This window comes from Passer montanus, unplaced genomic scaffold, assembly GCF_014805655.1.
Source record: "Passer montanus isolate IOZ18808 unplaced genomic scaffold, ASM1480565v1 scaffold45, whole genome shotgun sequence".
Taxonomy (NCBI): domain Eukaryota; kingdom Metazoa; phylum Chordata; class Aves; order Passeriformes; family Passeridae; genus Passer; species Passer montanus.
In genome coordinates this window covers 11742103-11762171 of record NW_024369373.1, presented here as the reverse complement: position 1 = coordinate 11762171, position 20069 = coordinate 11742103, and the positions used below count along the sequence as shown (strand labels likewise).

General features: G+C 41.4%; 2 protein-coding genes across 3 annotated transcripts in view; one reads left to right on the top strand and one right to left on the bottom strand.

The window, feature by feature from the left end:
- VSTM2B (V-set and transmembrane domain containing 2B) overlaps positions 1 to 19082 on the bottom strand; it is a 227015-nt gene extending 207933 nt beyond the window's left edge. The window contains exon 1 of one of the 2 annotated variants that reach the window (XM_039721319.1): positions 18962 to 19082. The gene's annotated coding sequence lies outside the window, so the exon portion shown is untranslated. The remainder of the gene's footprint in view (positions 1 to 18961) is intronic. The other variant, XM_039721322.1, reaches the window with a different exon arrangement.
- On the top strand, positions 17381 to 19781 carry LOC120507909 (cytochrome b-c1 complex subunit Rieske, mitochondrial). The gene is made up of 2 exons (XM_039721059.1): positions 17381 to 17461; positions 18952 to 19781. Exons 1-2 carry the CDS (start codon positions 17381 to 17383, stop codon positions 19606 to 19608), a joined length of 738 nt encoding a protein of 245 aa, XP_039576993.1. The 3' UTR covers positions 19609 to 19781.
- The last annotated feature ends 288 nt before the right edge of the window (positions 19782 to 20069 follow it).

The window sequence follows — 20069 nt, the reverse complement described above, 5'->3', positions numbered from 1 at the left end:
TGCAGTGACCAATGTGTGCCCATGGTCCGAGGGCTGCAGTGCAGAGAGCAGGGACAGGAGCAGGGCTGGACCCCGGGCTCCAGCATCACCCTCACCTTGCCTTACTCAGGGCAGCTGGTCCTGACTGGGTTCTGGCCACAGAAATGTCCCCATCCACACCTCCTACACCAATTACTGTGCGCAAAAACTGCTCAGTGCAGTGCCTGTCACAATGAGCCTGTCACAACCACTAATTTTATAACCACTGCAAAAATACCTCAGTGCCCCAAGTTGTTTATTTGGCAAACAACTTGTGATATGTAAAGGAAATAAATATACTTTAATAAATTTATCTCTCATCACTTGAATATTTTTTTGCTAAAAATCAGCTCTTTTCCCAAAAGCAATATGTGTTTGATAAGTGTAAAATTGAGTCTGCTTCCCTTTTTTAGCAAAGGGATGTGTATTAAGAAATAAAAATGCAAACAATTGTTCCTCCTGCTTGCTATTCATTGCTCAAATACTGAAAGTCTCTTTATGAATAACATGAATTGATGTTCTTGTCAGTAGCGACAATATTTACAGAACAATGTTACATTTAATGTTACATTAAAGATGAAATTGAAAGTAAAGATGTGATTCTACTGAAAGAGACATCGAAACATGCAGACTATCTCACCCTTGGAAAGACTGCTCACCTTTTTTCAAGATGTTTTCCTTTCCAAAAAATAAACCTTTTGTATTTGATGTTGACTATTTAAATCTGTTATTACCTGTCAAAGTGGGTCTCTGCAAACATTTGTGGTATCAGAAGGAAAAAACAGCAAGTTATTACAAAGCACAACAAAAACCTGGGATGTTTCATAAGCTACACAAAGCTCCACCATTCAGTTAGGGATGTTCCTTGTGACAAACACAGAGAAAATGCTCTGAAAGGGGAATACAGAACTACTGGAGCCCCTCTGATTCCCTGGAGCCTTTCAGAGCACCTCCTGAGCTCCTGCAGGCCCCAGCCCAGCAGCTTTGTGCCCAAAACTGACACAGAGCTGATCACACAGCAAACTGCAAAGGTCCCACCAAGACCACTGAGCACAAGAGGAAATTTCATCTGAATAAATTTATCTCTGTGATTTTCAAGGTGGGAAAAGTATGGTGTCAATTCCTTCCAAATATTCTGTTAAAAAAGTAATTCCTTGACTCACAAAAGGAGAAGAGCAATGCATTGGGCACACAGAGGATAGAAAATGATCACGTTTTATTATTCACTTGGAGATCAATAAATACACCCCCACAGCCATTGAAAGCTCAATCAAAACTCACAACTCATAAAATCCAAATTAAATTTCTTCTTTTTTCCATACACAGAAGCATAATGCACCAAAATATACCACAAGAAATATACCACAAGAGATGACCTAGATTGGTTTTTAGATGCTCTTTGACCAAGGTAACAAGGGAGAGAGAATTCCAGGGCCAGACACCTCAGAGCAGTGCATTTTGTCAGCAGTGCTCTCTCAAGGAGAATCCAACCTTCTTCCCAAAAGAAGAAGGGAATCAGTTCAGGAGATTGTGGAGCAATGTTGCATAAACTCACCACAGAGAGAAAGAAGTATAAAACAGACCCTTTAATACAAATATTTTGAAATTATGGACTAGCTGACACAGGCCACTTAACAGAAAAACCCAACAACAAACCCAAACAAACAAAACAAACCCCATAACAGCAACAATAAAACCCCCAAACCAAACAGAAAGAACAAATCAGAACATCTGGAGAAAGAGGGAAAGTACAGGTAATATTTTACCACATGTTTCATCCAGAAAAAAAAAGGAAAACTATTTCAAAAGACTGCTGCAAATTTTAAAAATAAATAAATAAAATCCTAATGATGCTGAGTACATGCAGTAGGGACCATGCATGAATGGAGAGCTGATGCTTTAAACAGGTTTTTCTGTTAGAGGTTCATTCAAAGCAGACTATTTTGCAGATAAAAAGGAGAATTCTGTAGAGGAAAATACTTCTTTCTCAGAAGAGTGAAAATGAAAACAGTATTAATCCTATACCTCTAGAGAATTTGATATTAAGCATTATTAGTGACAAAAGAAAAAACCTCAATAATGCAAATGTATTTCAACTATGATATACAGCCATTAAGATTCTTATCTCTCAAATTTTACATCTCAACTTTCTTTCCTCAGTGAAATCAGAAAACAACTCTTGAGGAAGAATGGAAGGCTAAAAATGCAAATCAAATGGAATTGCAGCAGGTAGGTAAAAACCAAGCCATGCTTGGAGCCAAGACAACTTTTTGAATGGATTTACATTATTCCTTAACTGAAGTACTGTGCCATGATTTTGGACAGATCTGCTGAGGAGCACATTCCCAAAGCCAAGCAGAAGATGCATAGTTACCCAGAAAATAAAAAGTGATCCTAATTTGTCCACAGTAATGAAGCTGTCATCCTACAAAATGCAAACATTTCTATTTTTTGGTGAAAAGACACTATTTTTTTTTATTTTAACATGCTTCTAAATTTCATGGTTTTCTGCTGAGTTTACACAGCTGTCATCAGCAGACTCACACAGCTCATGGCAGTATTTGGTAAAACAGGCTGATTCCTAAGAACTCTCCTCTCTGTTTGAGGCAAAGAATGTCATTTTCTTCTAACTGCACAGTGAAACAAGGTACAGCCAATAGTCAGATACCTACAGTCAGTGCAAGAAACAAGAGAGCAACAAAATCATTCTACTTTTTTATAATAAATCTGAAATAGCCAAACTGCCCCTAACCAGAGGGACAAAACTCCACACACAGAGCTGAAGGTTCCATCCTCCTTTGGATGAAATAGTTGATGAAAATATTGCAGTGGCAATGCCATTCTGTTCCTAGCAGCACTGGGGACAGTGCTGCTGAGGATTCCCTGTTCCAGTTCCTCCAGGAAGGTGTTGTGTCTCCAAAGCAGCTGTACTCACCCCTGTGCTGCTGACACACCCGGACAGCAGCTCCCACCCTGTGCTGTGAGTGTGGCCCCTGCTCCCAGCTCCCCCTCAATCCTAGCTCATCCCTTTCTGCAGATCCATAGGGTACCTGCACCCTCCTTCACAGCCTGTGCTTCAGGTCCCCCAAAAGCACAGGGACAGTTTGTTCATGGAAGCCTCTCCCTTCCAGAGCTGCTCCCTGGCCCCCATTCGTCACTGAACTTCTCTGTGGTTGTGTTTGAGGGTCCCCAGGACGAGGGAAGAGATGAGAATCTTGACTCCATGTCCCAGAATGGTGACTTATTATGATATATTATATTATATTGCTCTATTAAAACTATACTAAAAAGAATAGAGAGAAAGGATCCATCAGAAAGCTAGAAAGGAAAGGAATGAAATGAATAAAAACCCGTGACTCTCAGAGAGTCTGACACAGCTGGACTGTGACTGGTCATCATGTAGAAACAATTCACATGGACCCAGTGGAAGATGCTGTTGGTAAACAACCTCCAGACCACATCCACAGCCATCAGATAGTTATTGTTCACATTTCTTTTCTGAGGCTTCTCAGCAGAAAATCCTGGCCAAGGGATTTTCATAAAATATCACAGTGACACTTCCCCAGCAGCACCAGCACAACAGCCTGCCTTGGAACTCCCCTCCAATTCCCAGTGCAGACACATGTCTTTGGAAAAGAGGTTTTCCTGAGTAACTATTGCACATATATTGTTAAAAAAACAGTTCTTGCTACAAAGAACACTAATTTAGGGATATGTTTCTGTTTTATCTGCTTTCTAAAACCATGATTCCCCTCCTACCAGGCTGCTGACCAATATATTCTGTTCCTTTTCACTGAAACTCATGATCATGCTGTGTTTTCATGTGGAGATGAAAATTGGAAAATAGGTGTACAGGTTTATTCTGTCATCTTGACAATCTGATTTTGCCGTGTGATGTTTTAATCCACTTTCCACACTTTCAACACTAACAACTTCTGACAAACTTTTCCTCACTCTTGAAGATAACATCCTCATAAATGACCTTACACTTTGTCTGAGGCCTGGAACATGAATTTATTTCCTTTTATCATTTTGTACTAAAAAGGAAGAAGATGAACCATTATTAAAAAGGGCTTTCCTCCCCTCCCTTTTAATTCTCCTTAGGAATAACAGTTTCTTTTCCTTTTATCTTTTCCTTCTGAACTACAGGTACACTCCTATTATATCACTTGCTGATGCCTTTAAGCATACTATTTCAGCTCAAACGCATTCCTCAAATCAATGAAAATGAATTAAATTAGTACCTGCAGGCCAAATAAATTAAATAAAATGTACAATAACACAAGTCTTAAATGTTCTTCTCTGTGCAAAAATAGTAATATTCAGTGACTGACATTCAAATAAACAATTTTGTGCCTCTAAAATAAAATATCCATATCTTCTTTTTTTTTCTTTTTAAAATTTAAGATTTTTTTACTGTTCCAATAGAAAAAGGTAACAATCTATTTTCTTATAGAGAAAAGTAAGGTAGAAGACCTTCATATATGTTTGAGAGAATTATACCACTGACAAAATTTTTTTTCTAGGAGTTAAAAGTGAATATCTTTCTTCACCTACAGAAGAAAACAAAAATTGGTGGGAAAAGCAATCCATGCTGTTTCCCACCCAAGGATAAGCTATCAATGTGGTATTTTTAGGAGCAAGGGTTGTGCACATCCTGGACTGTGCTTGGAGCACGAGGAAGCATTTCAATTTCTGATACAATTATCCTCAAGAAGCGAGGTGAACACACACCCACATTTAAAATGGGGTGGTGAATGTTCAGTAACATTGTCACCTGTGATTTTCCTAATGAAATTAGGATTTGTGCCAGTGTTATTGCTAAGTGTTCAGCATCACCTCCAATATCCTTGCTTACAGAATCTGAACTATGTGTTATAAACCTTTTCCACCTGGACCACAACCAAATAAACCCACCCTGATACAAAAATAAGGTTCACTGCATCAGAAGTTCCTTAAAAAAGAGAAATAAATTGTGGAAATGAACGTTTAGACTATTTGCATAGCATTAACAATCTAATCTGTGCGGTATCCATAAATCCAAGAGGGAGGAATTATTTCAGGAATAATTCCAGGAATTATTTCAGGAATAATAACAGGGCTGCATTGGTGCTACGAATGCATAGACTCCTAGGTCTAGATCAGGCAGGAGTCCCAAGGGATATTTCACAGTTCCCTCTCTCTTCTTCCAAATTATCTAAAGTAAAAAGGGTTTTAGCATCTGCTAGAATTATATTAATTTTTCCTTTGAAAAATAAAGAATTTCAGAATACAGGACAAAAATAAGAACAAAAAAGCTTTCAGACTTGCTTTCCTGTGCTCCTTTCTGTCTAAAGCCTACCTGATTACCTTGTTTAGCCCCAGCCACTAAGCACCTCATGATGTTTCCTGTATTAACAAGGAACATTCCAGATGACACACAAAGTCATTTGCCCAAGCTGCCCTCGAGCCCACAGATTTCTCAAACTCCAGCCTAACTCCACGACCCACCGCCCATCCCTGGCTGTGCAATGGCTGAGAACCCAGAGCACGCCTCAAAAGCTCATTTGGAGTTTGGTTTGAGCCCAGCCAATGCTGCCTCCAAGAGAGCCCATCCTGTGAGCGTGTGGGGAGCCCTGGGGCTGCCAGGCTGAGCTGGTGCCACCTGCCCAGAGCCCCGAGCAGGGCTGGCAGCTCCCCGTGCCCAGAATTCATCCCTGGAGCTGGGAGGAACCAATCCCACATCCTGCCCAAAGGGACACCTGCTCACAGGCAGGCCCAGATGAAACCTCAGCCCTGGAAGGCCTTCTTTTGGAACTAGAAAAGGATGGGTTTTGTGGGCAGCTATTTTTAAATGTTTCCTTTCAAATACCCGTGAAAGCATCTACTCATTTCAGATGATGTCACGCATAGAAAGTGAGTGAGCACACTTTTTTTTGTGCCTAAGATTTGAAACAGACTAAAAAGAATAATTATTTCCTCTTATTTTTTAATGAGAATTGCCAGCCCCTCAGCAGGTGGAAGGACATTGCCTGCAGGAGCTTTTTTGTTGGCTAAAAACTTGGTTCATATAATCAGCATGGTAATTAGCAAGCTCTTTGCTATTAAAAGGAACTCATTACTGCTATATTTTGCTGATTGATCCATACTCATGAAGTAATTTAAAAATGTAAAAAGCATTTTGTGAGCCACTTAAAATCTTCAATATGAATATTGAGACAATGTAACTGACAGTTGTCTTTGACTAAACTTCAATCTGTAATTCTTTAGCCATTCAAGCAAATCCACAGGGAACTGGAAAATGAAAATAATTCACTAAAGCCATATATTGTTCTCTTCTACTTGTCAAAATTCCCTTGCAAGGGATGGGGCCTTTGTATCAAGTACATGCTCACCTCAGATTCAGTGGCATTTTTAGAGGTGACTTTGCAATCAGAGAGGCCAAGGTGCCCTGGCTGACTGTGCCCTTGCTGACTTTGCCCCCAGGGCTCGTGGGCTTGCCCTGCCCATGGAGCCACACCAGGAGCCTCTGAGCAGCATGTGAAGGGGAAATCACCTCTACTCAAAATTAATGATTAGCATGGATCTCAAACTCTGGTAGGATGAGTTACTTTCAACTTTGGACCCTCTGCCAGGTTTTCTCATGCTTCAAAAAGAACTGATAAATTATCCAACAATTTCTAATATTGAAATGCCAAGAGGAGGGAGAAGAATGAGGGAAAGATGACAAGAGGGTGGACACACGTCAAATGTTCAAAGAATTTCCCTTATTCAGGGAAATCTCAAGTGAAATTCTCCCTCCAATTAAGTCAACACACGGCTCATGGCACTCAACAGTGCCAGGATTTCATCCTTGACCTACAGCCTTGAACTCCATCCTTTAGTGCTTCCAACAAACAGCCTATTCCTTTCCCCCTGACCAGCTCAGGTGCCACTTCATTTCCAAGCTGGCTATGGCTCTGAGGCTGACACTGTTCTTTTAGGCATAAAAAAAGAATTGCCATGGCAATGCAATCTGCTATTTATAGGCTCCATGACAGCCCCAAATTATTTTACAACCCGAAAGGACATCACTAGTAACTGAGACAGATACATTTCTGACAGGGATCATATGTAACTGTGGCTGGCCCAATTCACTTGCTACTAAAGCAGAAAGCAGACTTCAGTCTGGGTCCTAAAATCATCCAGTGTGGTCAGGCAGCACCTGCAATAGGAAGGGAATACAGATTTCAGCTCAGACAGTCATGAGAGTCAAGATCTGTCTGCCCCTGTCCTGGAAGGGCAAAGGACAGCCACACCCTGTTGTGTGCTGCTGTAAATCTGTAAATCTGATGGGTACTTGCTATGGAAAAGTGATTTCCACAGCTCAGCTGGGCGGTTTTCATTCCGTGCTCCCACAGGCAGATTTTCCTGCCAGCACTAGCACTGCTGATGTGCTGTTCAGAGCAATTCCTTTAAGATAATGAATTTCAATATTTAAAGATCTATTTCCCCTCTCTATTCCTTCCCATTTCCATATTTTGAAGATGAAAGGATTATGCTATTTCAGCCTTTGCTCTTGTTTTTTTGGTGTATTAAGTATTTTTAGGCTCTTTTTTCTACCCACAAAAATAAGTGCTTGTAACATTCATTTTGCTTTAAGAAATTTATTCTTGCTTTCAAGTGCGGAAACAACTCTTACCAAGTATTATTTTTATCTTTCTTAGAGATGGATGATTTATTTTTAATTGCTTCTTTAGGTCAGGATGCTGCTTACCAGTGTGCCTACATTTACTGTGTTCATTAATTTAAGCTTTTTTAAAAAGTAATATGTCAAATCACTTTTTGCCTCCTGGAAAGGAAAGTCATGGTAGATAAGAGAGATCAATTATTAATCAGCATTAACCAAAAGTTAAAAAAAAAAAAAAAAAAAAACAAAAAAAAAAAACAACTAAGAAGCATCTTAGAGACCCGAGTGCTCTGTAGAATGAATTTATACCAGGTCATACTTTTCCAACAGAAGTTCTCCTAGGAAATTAAAGCACAGGGAGATGGAAGCCTAAATCCTCCTATTGAGATCCTCTGTTTTTATTTCATCACACAAAACAAAAATCCCTTAAAAATCACTTAATTTTTTTAAAAAATAAGAAAGCAGGAAAAAAAAGAAGTAAACATAAAAGAGAAAGAACTATCTCCAAGGTTACACCAAGACGAACATGAAAAGAGAGACTAAAGCCTGCTCTCCAAAATACTAAACTTCAGTTAATCCCAATTCACCTGTCCATCCCCTCAGAGTTAATAAATTAATATATTCATAGAAGTACAGGCTCCTAAATCTAGTAAATAAATTGTTCACCTACAGAATTGCAAGCAAATTCACTCTTTTAATTTCCTGCCCTTGAAGTTAACAAATATGAAAAAAAAAAACCAGACATAAAATCCCTTGAAAAAAATCTCTGCTTCTCAGTCCTGCATATTTATTACATGGAGCACAGGGGAGAGCCCATAAACATCCATAAAATGATTTATAACCTGTTCTGCCATGAAGCAGAGCATTGAAAAAAAGCCAGTCCAGAACTGCCTTGAAAGTGTGAATCGGTGATCCAGTATTCCCTATGTTTTATATAAAGTGCAAAAATAGCTTTGAACTCTAGCATTATTTTTGTCTATTCATTCTCTGTTTGGGAAAGTAAATTTGGACATGATAGTGTAACTACTACACTCTGCTAGAGCTTCTGCCACAGAATAAATTCAGTATAGAGACAGTTCATCTGTTTCTACAAATAAATAAAAGTTATTGTAACAAATAAAAAATGCCTTGCATCAGCCACCCAAGAAAAGAGTCCACAAACCACACAGAAACTTTTCTCAATAATCATCTTTCACTTTGAAGAACAACATCAACCCTGGAAATGCAGCCACTTTTAATCCTGGGATATGCTGCTGAGCACAAACATGTTCTCATCACTTCCATTTCCCCAAGATCTGCTTCAGATCACACCCCGGAAATTCTAAGATCTGGAAGTTCTCCCCTGTCCATTATTTCCTGCTTTACTACACTTTTAAAAACGAAGTAATGGGGGTTTGTTTCTTTGAATGAAGGAGAAGGCTGTTATGGAATCAGGGTGATTTTACTGATTTTAACAGTGTAATCAGAATACATTGCTTTATTTTCATTTCAGTCACTTTGGTGCCATAAGCATTTTCCTAAGAAACCTGGTTAGTATGTTCTACGGGATCCATGGTTTTATTCCAGTTCCTCAGCATCCCTTCTGTTCCACTCAGACTCATTTTCTGCCTGTTTTAACTGTTTGCTTCATAACTTCCTCAGAAAATGTCACTCATGGGCCCTCATTGCTTTATGAACCAACGCTGACTTTGTGCCAGCAGTCTTGTTTTTTAAATAACTAATTTATTCATTACCCCAGGCTAAAGTGGCTTTTATTATCAAATGAGTCTGCTCTGCGAGCTGAACTGACTTCCTCTTCTCTCACGGAGCTCTTATCTCATGGATATGACCTTGTGGACAGAAGTCAACCTGTGGCAGCACAATGAGTGTCAGAACTGTCCCCAGTGTGGCTGACAAATCCACCCTAAGTGACCACTGGGAGCTGTACCTTACTTTGGGGGTGCATTCCAGTGTGGCACTGAGGTCAATTTTCCTGCACAGACAAACCTGAGGAAGATATTTCAGTGAAGCTTATGTTGTTGTGTTAAAGAACCCAACAGAATCACCCCCTTCACGCTTCTAAAAGCTCTTCTGCTTTATAGTGTCCCTAGAGTGAAATTCTGAAAATACAAAGCAGTATCTTAGAAACCCAAGTTTTCTTTGCTGAGTCTGGCAACAGATTAAGTGAGCTGAGACAGAACACAAGACAACTTCTGAGCTCAGACATATTATGTATTTTAAATTTAGATAACAAATAACTTCTTGCTCGCCCTGCTACACTACGCTCATGGCATTCTTTTCATGCTATTCTTGATAGTAAAGAAGGTTGTGTTATGTTTGTAAAGATTTTGTATGTGCCCCACTCAAGCTAATGATGGCAAAGGAACCAATCTGCCTGGGATTAGTGGAACTGAGAGCTCTGAGCTCACACTGCTTCCACTCTGGGCTGTAACCTGCCTGCCAATGTTCACCTGATCTTCTGGCACCTCTTTATGCTCTTAATTTTAAGGACAGGCAGCAATATATTTCTTTTAAACATGACACAGTATTAGAGAAGGACACTGGAAACTAGGCCCTTTTATAATGTATTTTCTTCTGTCTTTTCAGACTTCAGTAAACAAGTGAAAAATTCAAATTCCTTCACTTCATACAATGCATCTTCACCACAATGCCATGACACACTTTGCCACTGTCCAGCCTTACTGCAATAATTAAAGTGAAAAAATAAAGAAAAAAAAAAAGGACTAATGAATTGAAAGGGAGTACCAGGTCTTCTTATTCTAGCTAATATAATTATTATTCAATGATAATAATTTATAGCTTAATAAGACACACAGAGTTACCACTGACAGCAATGCAGGGGACAAAATTATATACATGCATTCACATAAGCACTGCAAAAATCACCCTTTTTGCATCTTTCTTCTCAGACAACTCCACATCAACATCATAAAACTAATCCACATACCTAGCTCAAGAAAAGTACAAACCCACTGCAATTAGCTATTTCCTCTGAATGAGCTTTGAAGCATAATCTGCATTTTTAATCCCATTGACTTCCTTTGCTAAATACACAGGGATATGTGTTTCAAGCACTGAAATCAGTGTATTTTCTCTCAACTGCACTGCTCAGTTCAGATTAGTTGTTCATTTAACTGAACAAGCATTCCACAGCAATTTGCAACAACCAAGATTATCATCTGACATCCCTGAGACTGACCCACAGAGAGACACTTTCTGAACTGTTTGGAAAAGATAGTTGGGCAAATTGAGAAAAACATTTACAGATTCACTTCACTCAGGAAGAACTTTCCATTTATGTGGGTAGGGGCTTTGTATGACAAAATTACTATTTCCTGTATCTGCTGAAAATCTCAAAGTGAAAATCCCAGTATCCCCCTACCTATTTAACACACACAGTGCACCATTATACTTTGACCACCTCCCACATATCTAGATCTTCCTTCTTCTCTTGTCACTTCTGATGAAAAATCTGTAATTTATGGTAAAAACATTTGGTGTGAATCTTTAAATGTTCTTGTATTTCATAACACTCAGTTTCATCCTAACTTTAAAAGTTTTCCAAGTCTTTCCATATTTTATTCTGATTTTTCTCTCAGTAAAAAATGCTTTGTAAGTTTGCCTCAGCAGATTTCATTAGTATATGTCTACTTCTTGCACCAAGGGTCACTAAAAGTATGAAAATATGAAATATAACCAATCTAAAAACTTGGACTAACTCCACTGGGAGCCATTAGGAGCAGTCTCAGTAGCATAATTATTCTCATAACTAAGCACAAAAAGAGAGGAAAAGGCTTTTATTTATTCTTTCTATATATAAAGGACAAAATTAAGGTACCACACACACACACAAAAATCCCAGATGATTAAAAAAAATCTTTTGCATTATAGGCAAGTTTCCACAAGCAGGTGTTTAAAACAGCCCTAAGGTGATTTAGGTGCTGTGACAGTGGGCAGCTAGCTCAGTGCAGGCACAGGTTACACCCAGCACATCAGGGCTCTGCAGTGTGACAGCAGGGCCAGTCCTTGCTGTCAGCAGGGGGTTTTGAAGTGCTGCTGTCCCCTGCAGCAGCACAGACCTGCAGCAATGCAGCTCAGGGCAATGCAGGAATGCACAGTGCAGCACTTCACGGGCTCCTGGAGAAGCAGCTCCTACCATCCAGATGGGAAAGGGCTACAGCAAAGCCTCTGCACAGCAGTTGTGAGGGGCAGGACAGCGAGAAAGTTGTGACATGGGGACACTTTCATTGCATTAGCTCTTAATGGCGTGGCTCTGGATTGCCAACAGCTCCAAGCATTACAAAAAAGCTCTTCCTTTGCCATTATCTGCTTTAGGCTGGTTTAAAGGCAGCTTGAAGCCAAGGTTCAGCAACCTTGCATCAGAGAAAAGCTTACAGGAGAGCATAACAATGGTCAAGATTTGTACTGTACACCATAAAACTGAGACAAAGTGATTTCCTTTGTCACTTCTTAAGTGCTGCCCTCCTTATTCTGCCACTTCACTGAGGTTTCACAGTGGCATATCTACACACACAGTAGCAGGTGAGATTTTTTGGCCCTGCATCAAGCAGCAAGCTTACCTCAGGTGCTACTATTCCCCTCCCTGCTTCTGCTTTGTAGTCCTAGGAGGATGGTTATTCTGAAAAGCCAATAATTTATGGTCGTCTGAAACATTATAAATGTTTTTTTAAAAAACGTTAAAAATCTATTTCTGTAAGCTTTGTGCTTAACTGTGCAACCGTAAGAGATTTGCTATCAATCTCAGAAGAGTGAGTTGTTACAGCACGTACTGCTAAAGCTTTAAACCACACCTGGGGTTTCACCAGCCAAAGGCAGGCAGTGACATTCAGCACACTGGGAAGTGGCACTACCTCCTCATCCCTTCCTATGCACAGCTCAGGGGAGAATTTCTTATTCCCAGCCCCACAAACATTGTCAGCTGGGCATCAGATACAACATGGAGTTCTTCAAATGCATTAACTGCAAGAAATACATAAGCAAAGCAAAAGAAGCCAGGATCCTCCTTTGTTCAGCCTTTCAGATTTTAGTCAAAGATGGCCATGAAGCTGAAAAGTTTTGCTTCCATCTTCAGGTGCCATAAAAAGCAAATAACATAAAATAATGGAAGCCAGATAGGAGTCAAACACATGCCCTTCAAGAAATGTCAGGGATTTTTCATGAAATGTAAGAGAGAAAACAAGAGGAAGGGAGAAAATATTCTCCCTCAAACTGACATTTTGATGATGCTCCAGGCAACTTCATTTAGGCTTTAGCTGCTGCCTTGCTGAGCAGCCTTTGATGCTGCCCCAGGCAGTTCTCATCTAGCCTTTGGATTCTGCTTGGTCAGACACCTTTTGGTGCCATTTCTCATTTGTGTGAGCAGCTCTTATCAATTTCACATACATACCACTCTTTTTGTCCACCCCACAATTATGTAAATCTTGGATGTAATCTTAGATCTTAGGCTTGGTCTTTTTAATTTAATTTCCTTGGTTTTTGTTGTTGTTGTTGTTGTTCTTTCCTCTCTACAACTGACTCAGAAAATCTCATTCTTTCTGCCCAATGGAATGCTTCATGTTCTTGCTTTGAGATTTTTTTTTTTTTGTGCAGAGTAGAGAAATATACTTTATTTGTATGCATCTCTTATTTGAGTATTTTATACACAAAATGTTGTGTGCAAGTATGTCAGAAAGAGATATTCCATGCCCTTCTGCTCCAGGAATTTATCTTGGCCTTACTGAGCAGGGCTGTAAGAGATCCAGAATAAATAAGATGGCTGCTGAGGCTGTGAACACCTGCTGATCACCCTGCATTAATGGAAAGAGTAGTAAAAAGCTGACAAATCCAGAATAAATAAGATGGCTGCTGAGGCTGTGAACACCTGCTGATCACCCCTGCACTAACAGAAAGAGTAGTAAAAAGCTGACAGCACATCTCTTCTTCCCTCATGATACCTGAACTTAGTTCTTCCTTGACTGAAAAAGACCTGAATTTAGATTAGACTGTAGCACTGATGTGTCGTTATTTCAACTAATTTGAGTAGCAGGAGAGAAATGTTTGACCAATCAAATATTCCTATTTTTTTTCCTCATTTTTACTGTCCATTTTCATTCCTCACATTTCATATATACTCCCTTAGATCACACCCTGTGACTTTTCAAAGTGATAGATCAACTTCAAAGAACATTCAAAGAAAGTGCAACTATTAAATGGTCTCCATAATTTTAACCTTAAACAAACTGTATTGCATACACAAATCTATCTTCAAATTTATAAGACAGCCTCCCCAGTGCCACGCCACGAGACCAAAATCACTGTAATGGACATTAATTCTGCAAAGGAACCACTGCAGACATTTGGAGCTGCTCTCAGAGTAGGGTGCACTTCTCTAAGCAGTTGATGAATAATGCTGTACTAACAACACCTCACAGGTGAAGTTTGGTGCTTTGCTTGTCTTGGTTTTTCTATTTCTGAACAAGCTTATTCAGGGAGAAAAAAAAATCAACAATTCAAATCCAAGAAGTAAATGTAAACCCTGAAGTCTCAAGTTTAGTAGCACTGAGTTTTCAGGGCATAAAAATGATGTAAGATGGAAAAGAACTCAAAGATAACTTTCTGGTGAGATCAACTTGCCTGGGGTGACCAAGATTTTAGCAAAAAAAAGCCATCCAAGTTCTGCAGTTTATCTCAAAGGAAAACAAACACGAGAATGAATTTTACATGGAGAAAGGCACTGCACATACCCAAAAGCATTACAATACTTTTCATCTACTTCATAATGCTGCAGCCCTGACATCTTATAGCTTTTGTATTGATGCAAATGAACTTTTAACTTTAGGAGGACAGGAACATTAAGCAGCATAAATTTACATGAGGCTAATGCTTGTATGAATGCACAAAAACAATCACAGAGATCTGTTTGGATGGTTTACACAATGACATGCTGGCATTTTACTTTCATGTTTGGCTGGCAAATGCTCAGTATTGATGCTCAGCAATGCAAGCTGAACAACAGTTCTCAAAGAAACACCTACACACCAGAATTTGCTTAGTCATTTTAAAATTATTCTTTTTTTTGAACTCTGATAGCTGTAGTTCCTTTTTGCTGTAATATTTTAATGTTTTACTTGTGTTCTAACCACACTGGAATTTGAAAAGATTTAAGTCTTTAAAAAATTTACAACCATTCTTTCCCAAATAATCATAGAATGAATGTTAAGGAGCTGGAAAGGACCTTAAAGATCATCTTGTCCCATCTGCCATGGTCAGGGACACCTCCCACTAGAGCAGGTTGCTCCAAGCTCCTTCCAACCTTGGACATTTCAAGGCTTGAGGCATCCACAGCTTCCCTGAACCTGTTTTGGTGTCTCACCACTCTCACAATAGGGAATTTCTTCCTGGTATCTAACCTATATTTCCCCTCTTGCAATTTATAGCCATTTCTCCTTGTCCTAGTACTACTGTTCCATCACAGTACCTCATTTTGTCAAAAAGCTCCACAAGTAGCAGGCACATTTTGCCAAACAACTCTGAGAACAGCCCCCCCAGTCAGAATAATACATTGTTTGGGATGAGGCCATATCTGCCAAACCAGGTTAGCAAATTCAAACTGGCATCATTTTGCCAAAACTCAGAATCCTTAGAAAAACTCCACCAAAAACCAACAAAAAACCCCCCAAACCCCACGCCTGTTAACAAATCCTTCTATAAATATTAGCCAAAGTGCTCACTTTCATGGTGAGCCACAAAATGTCTCCCTCAGCTGTAGCAGCACTGGCTCAGCTGGGACCAGGTCTCTTTGGGAGCTCGGTGTGGTCTCACAGGGAGAAGCAGAAGGGCAGGACCAGCTCTTGCCACGCCCGTGACCAGTGACAGGACCTGAGGGAATGACCCAGGGGAGGTTTAGGCTGGAGAGCAGCAGAAGCTGGGCAGCCCAAGGGAGGCTGGCACTGGAGGAGGCTGGGGCACAGCTCCAAGCCTGGCTGAGCCCGTGTGTGCACAACAGTGGCACCCTGGGGTGTCCTGAGCAGGGCCAGGAGCTGGGCTCAATGGTCCTGAGGGTCCCTTCCAATTCAGCACATTCTGATTCTACAGTAATTCTATAATCTGTTAGGTAATTGAAAATACCATGTTTCTGCAGCTCTTTTCCTCCTAAATGGTGATTATAAAAGTTGTGCTGTTAAAACAGCCTTCCCAGTTTTTTGCCCTCTCAACCTGAATTCTGTTTATTCCCACCCATATATTGAGTGTTAGCCCCCAGAGTTTCTACAAATTACCTTTGCCCCACAATATTATTATGGTGTCCTTTAATTAGTGCACCACCAGTGACTACAGTTACCAACAGTACAGTGAACTGGGTTGGGTAAATCGTTATCTACTGAGGCTTAGATGTCACAAACGTGCTGGGAAAGAAATAAATTATAGATCAATAGTACTGGGACTGGAGTGATCCATCCCACTTAATTAGAGCTACCATATTTCAGTACAGTTAACAGTTAAAAAGAAAATGAAAAGGTCAACCCCTTAAATAAATTTTAATAAGGCCAGTCCTTAAACTACCACTCCACAAAGATGGGGGAGGCTTTTATGCACAATCATAAAATAATTTAGTAGCAATATCATTAGCAAGATCTGAATTTCAAAAGAACAGTTCTTCATAGAGCCAGTATGAACCACTACAGCTTCACAGCCTTGCATGAATGGACTGGGCTGGGGAGCTGGGAAATTGTTGTTGGATTTCTAGAGGATGGTTCAGCCTAAATGTCTTCAGACACATCTCTGTGTCAAGTTTATCCTGCATTTTGGGGAACTTCCAGGAGCTTGAACTGGTTAAAAGGGTTGGCTGGGGCAGGTATGCATCCACCAGCATTCACCTGCACCAAACCAAATCTTACCATTGCAAGCTGCAACAAGTCAACTGTAAGACTGCTATTATAAAGTAATTTAAGGCAAAAAAAAAGCCAAAACTAAAACAAACCTCCAAAAAACTCAACAGGTATTTATTTCATTAGTGGTAGAGTGGTTCTCTCCTTTAACCCAGAGTGATACATATATACACATATACAATGTATTTATGTGATATATTTACTGTCCCCCGGCAATTAACCCCCACCCCAGAACAGCCCCTGGAGTGGATTCAGTTGTCAAACACGCTTTGCCTTGTCAAACTGTAAGTAAAATCTATCCCCAAACCAATTTATGACAAGCTAAAAGAACCTAGTTTTTTCCTCAACTTGAAACTGCTCCAGGACTACCAAGGACACATACATATACACACACACAAAAAAGACAAGAAACGCCCCGCTCTGAGTGAGCCTGGCTAGCAGGGACCGCGGGACAGGCCCGCAGCACACGGCCCGCCCTTCCCCAGGGCCACAGGGAACAGCCCGAGGGAGAGCTGCACCTCGGAGAGCAGGAGCGGAAGGGAAAGGATAAAAGGTGGGTAAAAGGGGGAAAAAAAATTAAGAAAAGACAGGAACGAGGCAAGGCAAAGGAGCCCAAGCCCTCCATGGCGCGCGCTCCCCTCAGGGCAGCCCCGGCGGGCGGGGGAGCAGGGCCGGGAAAAGGAGGAGAGCAGCCGGGGGCTGCGGGGCTCGGGCCGGTCGGGGTTCTGAGTGTTTGGCTGTGTTGTCACCGCTGTGACTGGCCCGCATTTCCAGCTACGGAGCTGGCTCAAGGGCAGCTGGATGCGGCTCCCTTTGCGTGAGTCCCGGAATGCGGACACAGCGTGTGCTCTGCCCGGGCAGGGCCAGCCCAGCACGGCATTGTGTCCAGGCCGCTGGGGGAACAGCTCCGGTGGTTTCTGTTTTACCGCCGGGGAAACGCAGCTAAACTCTGTCCCTGGGGAAGGGCTTTAACTGCGGGCACAGAACAGAGGCGTGCAGCGAGTGCACACCGAGTGTTTTAGCCAGGTCGGGAAAGCATCGGCCAGGGAGCGGCCCCGAGGTCACCCCAGAGCCCGACCTGTGGCCCGGGGCTGTGGCTGTCCCCGAGCTGTGCCAGCTCTGCAGAGGGCACACATTTAATTTGGGAGGGCAGTGCCCTGCTGAAGATGCTCCGGAGCACTTGGAGCTGTGTACTTCACCTGACCCTCAGCTGTAAAGGGTTTGTTCAGGTGACAATTTTACAAGTCTGGAACTGACATAGCTGACATTCAGCTCTGCTCTACATTTCAACTAATGTCAAACATGCCTTTCACTGACTATAGCAATTTTTTTAGAAGTTAGTCATATTACATGTTACTAAATGCTTTAAGTCTTACACTGAAATAACTTAGTATGGAGCACTATCTAGAATTTGGATTTTCAATTTAATTTCTTTGTAGTTAAAATCCTACAGCAATTACCTTCTCATTGCTGAGTTACTTGTAAATAAATGTAGTTACTATCTTCATTGTACTGCATATAAATCCCTGAGGCCTTAAGTACTTTGAGACATCTGTTAACTCTGGGCCAACTTTGTGCTAGAAAATATAAGGAGTAAATAATACTTTTCAAGTAACAGGTTGTACTTTGGCAAGTAATGTGTTCTGTCCTTGCCATGTTCTTTCCTTTAGCTTATAGATTTTCAGTGGAGGAAGCAGCTTTCTTTTGCTGGAGAAACTCATGGGAGGCCTTTTAGTTATCCCTCATATCCTGTTACTTGAGCACACAGGTTTGATGGGGAAATCCCACTTGAAATTGGATAGTTGTAGCTTTATCCCTAAATCTTTTAAAAAGTGAGCCTGGGGTCTGGAGGTTTAAAATTATTTACTGTGGTTTTTAGCTAGGACATTTTAATATTCAAGAGGATGCCTGATATTTTTAATTTTAAAAATGCTGAACCACACAATATTATTGCAGGCATAGAAGTTACTTCAGACAAAAAAAAAAAAACCACACAAAAGTGTTACACTGCAGATGTGCAAACTTCACTACCTCAGGTTTCTTCTTAGCAGCTCTTTACAAGGAAACTTTTGAATGGAAAACAGGTCTGTCTTTTCTGAGCTAGTCGTGGTATCCCTCTGGAGTTTTTTCTTGAAATTTACTGAAAAAAACAGTTCACTTTTTTTCCCCAGAAGCCCAGAACTTCTCAGAGATTTTCTGCACCCTGATCATGTTTCTTTTTCAAAGAATAGGGAAACCAGTTTCACAGGTCACCTGTTGGTGAATTCCCTCTGAAAACCATTTTCATACAACTTAAAACGAAAACACTTAACTAATGGCCCCCTACGCAGACTATGGAATAGCTTTTACCCATTATTCCCAAAATGCCGCTAAGAACGCATCATTCCAAACGCGTGACAGTGTGTTTTACCTGCAAGGGGTGTCACCTGCTGTCCTTCTCCTGCAGCCCCCGCCGGCGCGCGCTGTGTCCACAACGATGTGGCGGTCCCCGACTTCTCGGCCTACCGGCGCCAGGAGGTGCAGGATGCCAACGCCTCCTCCCAGGGCAGCAGCGATTCCAGGAAGGGCTTCTCCTACCTGATGACTGCAGCCACAGGTGTAGCAACCGCCTACGTTGCCAAGAATGTCGTCACCCAGTTCATTTCCAGCCTGAGTGCCTCTGCTGACGTGCTGGCCTTGTCAAAGATCGAGATCAAGCTGTCTGACATTCCAGAAGGCAAGAACATGGCTTTCAAGTGGAGAGGGAAGCCCCTTTTTGTGCGTCACAGAACCCAGGCAGAGATCAGTCAGGAGGCTGGCGTCGATCTGTCCCAGCTGAGGGATCCGCAGCACGACCTAGACAGAGTGAAGAAGCCCGAGTGGGTGATCCTGGTGGGTGTGTGCACTCACCTGGGCTGCGTCCCCATCGCCAACTCCGGGGATTTCGGCGGCTACTACTGCCCCTGCCACGGCTCCCACTATGACGCCTCTGGCAGGATCAGGAAAGGCCCTGCTCCCTTAAACCTCGAGGTCCCAACTTACCAGTTCATTGGGGATGACACGGTGGTGGTTGGCTGAGAGATGAGGTGCCTGCTCACTTCCATGTTCCTGGGAATGCACGCCAGAAGGGTTCACTGAGACATACTGTAAAACCAGAAATTAGCTGTCTAGATTCTCAACCAGAACTATGCTTGAATACTGTGTTCAATTTCAATAAAAACTTGGAGTGAGCACTTGTTCCTGACTTACAATAAAGTGTATTTCTTTGTGTGCACATTTCTAGTGTGTCCAGCCAAGGAGATGCTACAGCAGACCCAGAGCACAGAGCCCTCCTGAAGGGCTGCTGATTCAGGGCATTGAGCTACAAATCCACAGAGATGTTTTAGCCAGCATTGATCCTGCCAATACAGCAAAAAGCTGGTGTTTCACTGCATGCAGGAGAAACAAGATCTGCTGTTTGTAGGACAAAGCAAAAAGACACCAATTATCCCATACTTTTATGTTTCCTTCCCATTCTTTACCACTAATCTGAAAGTACT

Coding starts and splice junctions, on each gene's coding strand:
- LOC120507909 (XM_039721059.1), top strand. CDS start 17,381: ATGCGGACACAGCGTGTGCTCTGCCCGGGCAGGGCCAGCCCAGCACGG. Junction 17,462..18,951: donor CCGCTGGGGGAACAGCTCCG/GTGGTTTCTGTT, acceptor AACGCGTGACAG/TGTGTTTTACCTGCAAGGGG.